General features: G+C 46.5%; 1 protein-coding gene across 1 annotated transcript in view; it reads left to right on the top strand.

The window, feature by feature from the left end:
• The first annotated feature begins 13 nt into the window (after nt 1–13).
• The window catches only part of PRKCH (protein kinase C eta), a 113,293-nt gene continuing 100,758 nt past the window's right edge, over nt 14–12,548 (top strand). The window contains exon 1 of the mRNA XM_015632185.2: nt 14–416. Coding sequence (XP_015487671.1) covers nt 57–416 — 360 coding nt within the window. The 5' untranslated portion in view covers nt 14–56. The remainder of the gene's footprint in view (nt 417–12,548) is intronic.

Below are 12,548 nucleotides of genomic sequence, written 5' to 3'. Positions count from 1 at the left end.
GGCGGGAGCGGGCTCTGGCTCTCCTCCCGGCTCCCGGGAGCCCCGGGGGCGCGGCCATGTCCGGAGCCATGAAGTTCAGCGGGTACCTGAAGGTGCGGATCGGGGAGGCGGTGGGGCTGCAGCCCACCCGCTGGTCCCTCCGCCACTCGCTCTTCCGCAAGGGCTACCAGCTCCTGGATCCCTATGTCACCGTCAGCGTGGACCAGGTGCGCGTGGGGCAGACCAGCACCAAGCAGAAGACCAACAAACCCACGTACAACGAGGAGTTCTCGGCCACGGTCACCGACGGCCATCAGATCGAGCTCTCCGTCTTCCACGATACCCCCATCGGCTACGATGACTTCGTGGCCAACTGCACCTTGCACTTCCAGGACCTGCTGCGCTCCGCCGCCCCCAGCGACACCTTCGAGGGCTGGGTGAGTACCCGTCCGGAGGAGAAGCCGGGGAGCTCCTCTGGGAATGAATGAAGGGCACCGGCGGAGCCGGGGCTTGTCCTTGCATGCCTGTGCCGCAGACACGCAGCCCGGTGTGTGTCTGCAGGTACACAGGTGTGTTCCTTCACGCATCTGTTTGTGTTCCTCTGCTTCCCATCTGCTGTTCCCTAGGGACTCTAAAGACCCTCAGCTGTCCTAGCTTTAGGGTGAGAAGGCTGCAGTGGAGGACTGTGAAGTCTCTCCTCCTCTGTAAATGAACAGAGAGAAGACCTGTAATACATAACTTGCAAACTACGCCAGCAAATTCACACAAAGGTGTTCCTTCCTCCTTTTGTTCGGCACACAGAGGCGCACTTGGAGACTCGGATACCTGGGCTGGATGTATTTCTGCCCAGCTCTACACATGCTTGCACAATAGTTTGATGTGTGCATGCGTATTTCTTTGACTTCTTAGCAGAACGGCAGGACTAGTCTTGTGTCTGTTATGTACACCGCTGCTCTGGGTCAATGCAGTTTCACTCTGAGCTAATTCTAGGTTATATCCAGGTAAATGTCACTTGTATGCAGCCCAGAGAAACTCATTTATGGATTAGTCCCGATGGTGAGAGAAACGGTACAGGCTCTAAAGATGTACCTTTGCTTCAAGTCTTGTAAAGGAGGAAGAGGTGACTGCACAGATCCAGACAGTTTGCTGGTAAGTTAGGTTAATAAAAAAAGGCATTTATTCTGGGTAGAGAAGGTGTAGAAGAGCAGAGAATGTTCAAGGCTGTGATGGGTATAAACTTTTTGAGGCCAAGAAGTTCAGGATATGCGGTCACATAACCACCACAATAAAACCAGATGTTGAGGAAGGAGAGCTGACGGTGTAGAGAACAGATAGACATCTTGATCCTATCACTGGGGAGAATGCTGGGACTTTCTGCTCTCAGCCAGTGCCTGTGGCTGAGCTATGGTGCTACACTTTTGGGGTGATTACAGGCAATGATTAATAAATGTATATTGGGGCCATTTTACTTAGGGACCTTATGGATAGGTGTGAGGTTCGTGCACTGGAGGTGTTCTCTCTCAGACAGTCCCTGGTGCGATTTCTGTGTCGGACAGAAGGGTCCCAGCCAGTCTCCAGTGGCTTGGCTGAGGTGATGCTCCTGACAGCCCAGCCAGAGCTGAGGTCACAGGGTTTGCCTGGTGGATGTATGCCCAGTTTCCCGAGCTACCTGTGCCCCTGGAAAAGTTATCTGCTCCTGGGATTTGTGCTAAACCAGTTTCAAATACAGAACAGACCCCTATGAGCAAGGCAAAGGCATGACAGAGAGCTGGGATAGGGCACTGTGGTTTTGAGGGTTTTCATGATGTTTGAGTTGCTGGGGATGTTTGCTGTTGAGAGAGGCCCTGTCCTCTAGTGAGGCTGGAGCCCTGGTCACACTGGGGCTGGCTACATGTGGGGTGGGACTCTGCTGCAGAGTGGCCTTATTTACATTACTAAAATACTTACCTAATGCAGTACTAAAATACCTGTCATGATACTGCTGCTGATGTGGATGCACACACATTTCTTTCATTTAGTCCATTCTGCAGTGCTGATTTTTAGGGTAGATGCAGACTGTGGCCTGAAATCCTCATCTGGTCTTTGGTGAGGGAAGAGTTTCTAATCCTTGCAGGGTAGACATGTGTTTTATGAACTCCTGTACTTGTGAGCTGGTAGGTCCAATGGGGTGGGAAATAAGTGAATTGTTTTAGCTACATTGATGTAAACTGATTTTATATCTGGGCATGTGGACAGAGGCTAAAAACTGCTGCTCTTCCTTTAAATTAATGTCTGAAACTTACAGCTAGGGTGGATTTAGTGGGGAATGAGCAAATGTTTGTCTTCTGTTGCCTTTCTTTCTCCCCTCCCTTCTGATTTGCTTTGTTAGCATCTCGCATAGCGTGCAGCCTGGGTCACATGATGACAGGGAACAGCATCTTGCCCTGATAATTTAATATGTCTTGATAAATACAGCGAGGCTGTCACGGGAGCTGGTGTAATCAGAAGGATAGGAAATGCTGCTTTGCACTAACCCAAGGTCTGTGAGCTGCTGGCACAATGCAAAACACCACAAGGAAATGTAGATGATTTGAAACACCTCCACTCCAAATTCCTTCATTTCTGTCCTTTTTCCATCCCCAGAATAGAAGCACAGATAGGCAACTAAGGAGTGAATTGAGTGAGAGGGAAATTGGTGAATCCTCCCAAGTTTAACCTGGCTTACTTTGCTGTGCACAATTTTTCATTTTGATTTGAAATAGAACTTTTATGTTCAGTTTTCAGAGACAGGGAAAACAGTATTTTTGTAAAATCCAGATGATTACTAACAGTCAAACTGTGCAGTTGGCTGCTTCTGCTCCCTGAGCTTTCCTCCTGAGAGGGAGCTGTCAAGAATTACCTATGTCAGTTTTGGCATCAGCTCTCAGGCTCATGCTGCTCTGTTTATAAACATGGATTTTATTTTCTCCTGCTGAAAAAAAAAGAAAAAAAGAGAAAAAAAAAGAAGTAATCACTTGTAACACTGGTCAGCACCTCTTGTGAGAACTTGTAGGAAGTTTCAGCGAGAGGCAAGGAGGAGCAGTTGGTGTGTAAGAGCTGGTTCTTCCCAGATGACTTGCAGGTACATCCCTGCAATTATGACCCTGAACACTTAGGCAGATGAGTAAGTGTATGGACATGAGCTGTCTCATCAGTAATGCTTGTACACCTGAGTCATCCCGCTGAGTGCTGGGACAGTGTTCTCTGTTCATGGTTTGCTTTAAAATTCATGTTTCAGGGACTTCAAAACTGGCCCTTTCTCACCATTTGGATTGTTTTCCTTAGTTTTTCTGGTAAGCATATTACCACGGTCTGGATATCACCTAATTTCCCTCTTAGTTGTTACACACATTTGGCTAATTCTCCACAGATCAAATTTGCAAGAGCTTATTAACTTCAAGACCCTTCTTGCTGTTTTCCCTTTCTTATATTTACTTGTCAGGTTTTGGCAAAGTAGTTTTTATTAATATTGTCAGTTGAGTGCGGTCCTGCCTTCATCGTGCTTTAACACAGTCAAAGCTGAGTGTGATCTCCCTGGTGCCCTGTTCTGTCTCTGGTAGGCATTTACCTGTGTGGGTGTGAGATTGTGCAAACCTGAATGGTTGCATTTTACACAGGTGTGCATGACCAGGTGCAGGGCAGGAGGCAGCTGAGCTGCCTGCTCTCTGGAGCTGTTTGCTGGGATTTACATCAGGGCTGAAACTTGCCTCTTGAAAGTGTTTAGTTTTGCACTAGCCTGTGCTAGGATCTTTGTACTTGACAAATGCACCTTTAAAAGGTTTTATCTCCTCTTTGACCACCTCTGACTGCAGTATAGAAAGCTGTCATGTATCAGTGAAACAAAAGGAATACTCAGTGTAGCTGAAATGGGAGATGTTTACAATACCTAGAATTATTCCTGTGAGTGTCATGTAGTAGTTGAAGTAATTTTTAACCTTGGGGAAACATTCTTTCCAGATACTGAATGGCATTGTTACAAGGGAATTATTTAATCACAGTTGTGAAAATTGTTAGTCCCTGGGTGGAGATGCCATAATTTCTAAGACTTCAACAAGGAGTAGAAATTTAAACCTTGATCTTGAAGTAGCAAATCATGTGAGTACACTGAAGGAAATCACATAACAGATGGGCTATAAGATTAATGAGCTAGTAGCAACTTCCTGATGAGTTTGTTGCCATTTGCTTGTGTGCAGGAAGAGATAAAGACAATTCTTGTGCGTTCACTTTAGCTCTTTTGCCTGTACCCTTCCCTATGTTTTTTTTCTTTCTTAAGGCAGTATGGTTATATACAATTGTATTTGCTGAATTTTAAGGTCAAGAGTTAGAAGTTAAGAGTTTCCAGAGCATCATGGCCATGACAGAGAGGCAGGGGGCTGCAGGTCAAATATGATGTGTTTGCTGCTGCTTTTGTTTGGCTGCAGAGTTCTTCAGGTGGGCAAAAGTTGCTTCAGGAAGCCAAAATACTTTGTAGATCTCGACAGAGAATTTTGTGGTGCAGTATTTTGTGTCTGCCCAACTGTAGAGATGAATTCAGCTTGTAGAGCTGGAATGAGTGGTGTCTCCATCCACAGGGCAGGAGCAGGCTGGGGTGAAGTTCATTTCACTTCTGCTTCCACACACATGACAGTGATGGACACAGTGCAGAACTCTGATCTGCATGAAGATCACACTGCATATTAACTAGGCTTGAGTAAAATGAGCTCCTTCTCTAACTTTTTGGAAGCTTTAAGTTGTTTCTGTAATTGTTATTGCTGATATGCAATTATTATGTTGAATAGGACTTCTGCAGAGAAACACCCACTGCAGAAGGTGAGATGGGTTTGAAAGCTACTGGAATTTCAACTTTTCTTTCCTTCCTTTAGCATACAGTTGTCCTTTGGCCCTGTGAAAACAGACCCTTCAAAATGCCAATCAAGTCCCATGCACCACAGCTACCTGAGAGCGCCCTGCAGCCTCAAACAAAGCCTGTAATAACTAAGGGGAAAATTGTTGCTATTTGTCAGGTGTTTAATAGTGTGTGGGGGGGTGTGATGCTAAAAGAAGTTGTTCTGATTGAGGCAGATGAGACAGCTGACTGTCACAAAGAGCTGCATACACACTGCCCTGTTTCAGCATCTACAGTGGAGCTGTTTGGAGTCCTGTTTCTTGCTCCTCCCCAGTAAAAGGCCTGGCTGGCAACTGTGACAATCTTTGGAGAACATGGACATTTTGCTTGAGAGTGTGTTTGGCTGGGAAGATTTGGCCCAAACAGGAGAAGAACCAGTTTCCAGTGGTGGGGGCCATCACTGGATGGGGTGTGGGACTGGAGTTCATGTTCTGGCTTTGAACTGAGTGTAGCAAGATGCAGGTTTGGCTCTCAAGGTTTTTTTGAGTTGTAATGGGGCAGCCATATGTGCAGTGAAGGGACAGTGTTCCTATCCTCTTCGAAGGTGTTGTCACTGCATTCATCTGGGACTGTGGCTGAGGGGGGGGAATTCTGTGCCTGGGGCAGAGCCAGAATTCCAGGAGTGCAGGACAAGGCAGGATAGAGCCCAGGCAATCAGGTGCTGCAGTGACCTGCAGGGAAATGCTCACATGGGCAATGGGCACCCTTTGGGTACTTGTGCCACCAAGAGCAGTGGCAGTCACCTGAAGGGGGCTGGAATGATGTACTGGAGTAGTGCATCCATCCCTGGGGCCCCCAGTAAAAGAAGAACATGGACTTTTTGTAGGGAGTCCAGAGGAGGCCACCAAAATGCTCAAAGGGCTGGAGCACCTCTGCTATGAGGACAGGCTGAGAGAGTTGGGGTTTTTCAGCTTGGAGAAGGCAAAAGGGAGGCCTTATAGCATCATGCAGTACTTAAAGAGGCTGAAGTAGAGCTGGAGAAGGATTTTTGACAAAAGCATGGACAGACAGCAAAAAGGTAATGGCTTTAAACTGTTAGAGGAGAGATTTAGATTGGAGGTAAGGAAGAAGTTTTTTTTACAGTGAGGGTGGCACCAGTTGCCCAGAGAAGCTGTGGCTGCCCTGTCCTGGACAGTGTTCAAGACTAGGCTGGGCTTGGAGCAATCTGGTCTCATGGAAGGTGTCCCTGTGCATGGCAGAGGGTATGGAATGAGGTGGTCTTTAAGGTCCCTTCTAACCCAAACTATTCTGTGGTTCTGTCAGGCCCTTGTTGACATGGTTGGCTGGAGCGGGAGCTGACTTTGATGCCAGGGGTACCTTGAGAGTCCTACTGATGGTGTTGCTGCTTAACCAGTTGAAAGCTGTGGTTGGAGGGAGAAGAGGCAGCCAAGGGCTGATGCCCACGTTGCCTCTGGCAGTGTTGGACATGTTGGAAGCTCGTGAGAAGATGTTTGCAGCCCTGCAGCCCTGGAGGTGCTCTTTGCAGAGAGGACGAGGAGGGGGCAGCAGGGTGACCGCAGCACCCCAGGAAGCTCTGTCCCCACCCCTGCACCCTGTGGGCCTCGCCTCACCCTGTTGGTGGTTTATATTTAGCTTTTTCCACAGGTCTTTTAGTAAAGCATATTTCACCCAGGCTGTCAGAGGCTTTCTGTTTGGAGTATTTTCTGAGTAATGATTTGGTTTCTGGCCATTTTGAGCTTATAGGCAATAAACTCTGCAGAACGGATTGTCAAGGGGGCCATTTGAGCTATTGAAATGCCATTAGAAAGTCTACTGATTTACAGGGTAATTCAATATGAAAAACATATCCCTTACTGAAGTGAATAAGACTCCCACCCTTTCTTCACAAACTATCAAAGCTCCTTTGATGTTTTAGGCTTTAGCTATTGTGCTTTGCTAATACAGCCAGGAAACTGGGGACCTTTTGTGTAACCATGGAGAAAAAGATGAACAGCAGAGTTACCACATGAAATGAGTTACTGGCAGCTTTTATAAGGATTCTGGATCAGCCATCGCACCTTTTTGCCTCCCAGATTTCATCCTATTTAGGCATGCAGTTAAGACATGTCAGACCATGCTGGAAATTTAATTTCTTCTGGAGACAATGAGCAATCTTTGCTCTGATTGCTTGCTCCACCCCTGTGCTATTTGTGGGGCTGTGCTGGACCCAAGCTGGAGTCCTGGATAACTAACCTGGCGCCGTGTCCTGGTGGAGATCACCACGTGGTTGTTCCTCTCCTGAGCCATGCCCTTTTGCTGGCTGGCTGTGGGGGAAAGACCTGCTTTATTATAATGATATCAAAGATAAATGTGTATCTGAGACAAAGAGCATCCAGAAGCGTCCAATTAACGTTGCTAAGCCACTTAGGCTAAGCCAGACAAACGACTGTATTTCTGCAATGCCAATGATATTTTTGTATGCTTTGATATCATGAGATGTTCTCATCACTTAGGGAGGTCAATTGCAGAGGAAACCATCCTGCTTTAATTTGGAAGCCGGCACCACGAGCAGATGTGAGCCAGCTTTTGTCGCGTTAGCGCGATGCCGTGTGGGAACAAGCATCCCTCAGCAGCTCCTGTGCTCTTGATATTCAGCGTCCGTCCTGGGCTCAAGGTGATGGAAAAAATTGCTTTTTCACTGCCCCTGCTGGACCTTTTGTGCCCTTGTTGTGCTAGAGCAGAGGCATTTAATCAATGTCCAGATCTATCCCGCAGGCTGCCAGAGCAGTCTGACCGGCCGATGGCCCCGCTCCCTGCACTGCTCTGTCCTGGGGCTCCTCCAGTGTGGGGCAGGTTGCAGACAGAAGGGTTATTCTGGTAACTGCCAGGGTTTTTTTTGGCTGGTCTTCCTTGTGAGACCCACTGCATCTCCAGAAAGCCTCGTGCTCTGCAGCCCACCAGTGCTCTGTGTCCTGATGGAGAGCTGCAGCCCCCAAACTAGGCAGAGAGGCAGGGGATGCCTGTGTCCTGTCTGACAGATGGATGTTACACCCCAGGCTGTCTCCTCTGAGTGCCACACTGCAAAGCAATTAAGACCATCCTGGGGAAGATTGCAATGCTGGGCTGCAAAGCCACAGGGTGCTTGGGATATCAGGTCTGGGATAAGATTTTCTCTTGTCAGCTGGACCTCCGTAGCTCTGGATGGGAATTTCTGTGCTCCATCATGTGGTGTGGACCTGCCCTTTGTGTCAGCACAGCTCACACTGCACCGAAACCCAGCTGCTGTGACTGTGCTTACCCAGGAGCTTTGCCAGTACAAAAAAAAGTGTTGGCAGGGAAGGAGGGAGGGAGGGAGGTATGAATCTGTTAGATGACATTACATAAGGGCTTTTTCTTGGTGTTCACCTGCCCAGTTTAAGTGTTGAGTTTTGAGAGTTGGTTGTATTTGTATCAATGATACAGTGGTAGCTCTCCAGACTCCTTCCAGGAGAGATCTCCTTTCTGTGGAACAGGCAGGAGATAAAGTACTGGTGCAAAAACACAAGTTGGGCAGCTATGGTAGCTGCCTTCAGTTTGTGAAATGGGAGATAGAATAAATAATCTATTTTTTTTAACCACCCTGAGAATGCTATTTTGGCCCTAGTGGATTTTTTTTTACTTTTTATTGCAGTACAAGTATTTCTGTTAAAATGGGGAGAGGAGGAGAATGCACCCATGCAAGACACATTTCTAAATGTGTGATTTGCTGTATGAGTGTTGCATGTCTGCTGTATGTTGAGAAAAAGATCAGTACAGTCTTTTGCAGTGTGAAATCTCTTAACAGATCAGTAGAGCCCAGTAATTTCTCAGAATGAGGCAAGTGAGGGACAGGATGTGAGAAACAGGCTGTGTGTCTCTGCTGTCCCTGGACTTCACATCTAATAGAATCACAGTGCCAGGCTGTCTAATGATGTGCATCCAGGGGCTGAGGAGAGGTTTGAGGTGGTGCCTCCTTATCTGACACTGTGGTGTTTTTCCTGCCTTTCTCTCATATATGTTCTATATCAGCCATTCTCAGAGACAGGATTTGGACTTGCCAGCTGGTCTCATTTGGTGTGAAAAAGCAGCTCACACCTCTCTGTAGCACCTCTGGTTTCTAGCTCTTTCTTGCTCTCTGGCCTGCTCTGTGGTTTCTGTCTTGCCTTTGCTTGTGTCTTTTTTAAAAAAAAATTAATTCCTTGTCATTAGTCTCCATTTTAGCATAGCATGGTCTTGTACATTTTTTCTCATGAGTACATTTAATTTTACTCTGTTACATAAGCAAGACATCCCTTGGAAATTAGTCTTCATGTACACCTCTACTTGCTAAATTTAGTGTCTTAAGCCTCCTATGACAGCAGTGGCATCTTAGTTTGGGAATCCTTTTATCAGTTTTGGCTAGAAGAATGTTTGCCATCATTCACAGCTTTGTAGGTGCTGCACTGTGTTCAAGCAGGACCAGTTGTAGTGGTGCTGAGTGCTGTGGGTGTGAGTCAGAGGGAGAAGTGCACTGTCAGAGGGATCATTTGGGGTTGTGGCAGCTCTCTGGTGCTGGCTGGCTCCACAGTCTGGATGGGAAAGAGGATGATAGTTTAACTGTGACAGTAAAAGTCAGCATGGGATGTCTGTGCTTCAAAGTGCTTTTGTCTGACAAAATAGTTGCAGATCAGTGCTGTGACAGCATTGGAGCTGGCTTGTCAATGTGTGTTAGTTCCTAGAGGGATTCTCTCCACCTAGACTGGTCAGTGTGCTCATCCCATGCTAAATGTATTCAATTCTGGGCTTTGCTCCTTCAGAATAAAAAAGGTTGTCTAAATCAGGAATGACTAATGAAAGACTAGCTTATCCTGTTTCAATTCCTACTTTGCCCTGCATTTACTTTCTTGGTAAACAAGGACATAGAGCTTGTCAGCTTTGTCCCCAGGACTGAAGAGCAGAAAAAAAATAGAGTTCCAAGTAGTGAAATTTGGGATTGATTTACTGCATGTTTTTTTCTATCTCATATCCTTCAATTCTTTTAAATTTTACATGTTTTAAATGTTATCCTTCCCTCACATGTAAACTGGCACACACATGAAGCTCTCCATACCTCACTTCTTTCTGGCATCAATTTTTAATAACTTCAATGTGAAAGTTGCCTTCCTCCTTTCTTATTTGTTTTTAAAAAGTTTGCCTGTGTCTTCTGTGAGATTCCAGCAGAACAGGAGCCCGGTGTTTGCTTCTGCTGTTGCTTGTGAGGTTTATGTCAGTGAATTCCCCATGGCTTCGATGGAATTATGCTGCCAGCTTTGCACTGGCTTACTGGGAGAACTGGACACGTTTCCTTCTCCCATCTTGCATGCAACAAGAGTTGATAATGATGGCTGGGTTGTACATTATTTATTGGGCACGGCGCGTGCCCATGGTGCTCTGAGAAAGAGGGAGGAATTGGCTTCCATCAATGAGTTTATTATCTAGGTCATTCACAGACTGAGGCATCTCACATTAATGTATTCAATGAAAATTTATTCTCTGAGGCAGTTTGCTCCTGAGCCTGGCAGAAAATATAAAACCGTGTGAGGAAAGTGTTCCCGTGTGATCCAAAGTGAGTCAAAGTTACTCATCGAAACACTCTGTTAATACAAAAACTACAGTGGTGTTGAATGTGTAGGGTGAGCCTCCATCTCCTAATAGGGCTTGGTGGGATTATTGTTGCTGATAATCAGTTTTCTACACAGAGCCCCACATTTATCACTTCATTATCTGTTTACTCAGTAGCAGTAAAAAGTTCAGCTTTGGGTACTTCCCAAGAGCTGCTCCCAAGACTGGCTTGTGAGGGAGGGCAATTTACTGGAGATTATTGAAAATGACCCTGCAATCAGTTTCCTTATTTATAAGTTTCTGTCCCTTGTTCCTGATGTGGCAGCTAGGAAGAAATGCTGCTTTATTTAGTCTTATTGAACGGAATGGGATGTAACTGTGGTCATTTAGTAGCTACTCTATAAACAACTAAGCTGTTCTCAGTTTAGAGTGGAACTGGGTGGAAAAGATAAGCCATCTTCCTCTCAAAAATTAGCCTCTGTTACAATAATCCTGTCAGTATCTAATGATAGCAACTCATTTTGACCACGATTTCAAATAATTACCTCGAGTAACATCTAGACTGTCTTGCCAATAGAGAAGATGTTTTTCCCTGTTTGCTTCATTCTAGAAAGGAACGTATTCTGCTTTCCTCTTGCTGAATGGTTTATCAAAACCTGGATCTGCAAATTAGTCTTGCTCATGTCCAAGGAAGGAGCAAGGTCTAGAGCTGTTCTAATGAGCCTAGACAGTTGGGCTTTCTTCTTTCCCTTGGAGGGACAAAGAGGGTATGGTGTAGGCAAAATAAATGGTACAGGAATAGGTAAAAGTTTCTTTGGCATATTCCATCACGTTGAGACATCTCCAGCTCTACCTGAAGGACAGTGGAACCCCCCATATTTACTGTTAAGGATATGTCTCTGCAGCCCAAGACTCACTGTATCCACATCCTTAGGGCTTGTCACCCTCTGGGAGTGACAGTTCTGAAATGAGGAGCAGACTCCTGTATTCTGGAGGACCAGGAGTAAAGCATCAAAAATCCAGGCTGTGCTGCACAGCCTCACAGAATGTTTTTCAGCCTCTTGTAGACAAAACAGGTTCATGTACTAGTATGACCCTTTCCATCTGGGCTAATACAATAGTTACAAAGTCATCCAGTGCAGGAATGAGTTTTGTGTTTAAATGTGATGTGATGGAGCACTTTTTCAGCAGGACTGACTTGTGGGCTCTGGAGTTTGTACAGGACAGATCTAGGAGGGCACCCAGCAGGATTTTGCCCTCTGTGCCACTGGCAGTGGCTGTGCAGCAGGAGAGGTGGAGAGCTTCCTGCTTCTCACCTACCCCATTTCACAGCTGAGCTTGCTAAATAAACCATAAATAAAGGCCAGGCAGCTGTGGGGGGCTGTCTGCTGTGGTTTTGAGTCGTGTGAAAGCAGCCGTCCATTGTGCTGCCTTTGCAGAGGAGTGGTGGTGGCCTGAAGAAGCGGTGGGGGTGGAATTTTGGGGCAGCTGGGGTCCTTAATGTGCTTCTGGTCAAAGCTTGATGCCAGGATGGCTTTTCCCTGTATTTTGTATCTACCAAAGAACTTGGTTAATGATTTATCAGTTCATAGAATCACAGAATGGTTTGGGTTGGAAGGGACCTTAAAGCCCATCAAAATTCCAACCCCTGCCATGGGCAGGGACACCTTCCACCAGGCCAGGTTGCTTCAATCCCTGTCCAACCTAGTCTGGAACACTTCCAGGAATGGGGTAGCCACAGCTTCTGTGGGTAACCTGTGCCAGTGTCTCACGCTCCCACAGGGAAGAATTTCTTCCTAATCTCTAATTTTTACCTTCCTTCATCTCAAACCATCATCAACCCTGTGCTTTCCCAGCAGTTTCCGATGACCACTGTTGGACACGTACCAAGCCCCGCTCTGAGGTTACCTGTGCTCTGCTGAAGGGGTGTTGGGAGCCTTGGCCACTCTCCTGTCTCTGCACATCTGCAGGAGAGCAGGATGTTCATGCTGTGGTGTGCAGCTGCCTGTGAGTGCCTGTGTGCTGTGGCACACACAGGACACGTCACACACTCATTTCGGTTCTTGCTTGGCGCTGTGTCTAGCAAGAAGAAACCCTTTTGTCTGGTTGTGTTCTTCCTGATTAGCGC

This window comes from Parus major, chromosome 5, assembly GCF_001522545.3.
Source record: "Parus major isolate Abel chromosome 5, Parus_major1.1, whole genome shotgun sequence".
In the NCBI taxonomy this organism is placed as follows: domain Eukaryota; kingdom Metazoa; phylum Chordata; class Aves; order Passeriformes; family Paridae; genus Parus; species Parus major.
Note: the sequence above shows the minus strand (reverse complement) of the source record. Positions and strands in the feature narration are given on the sequence as shown.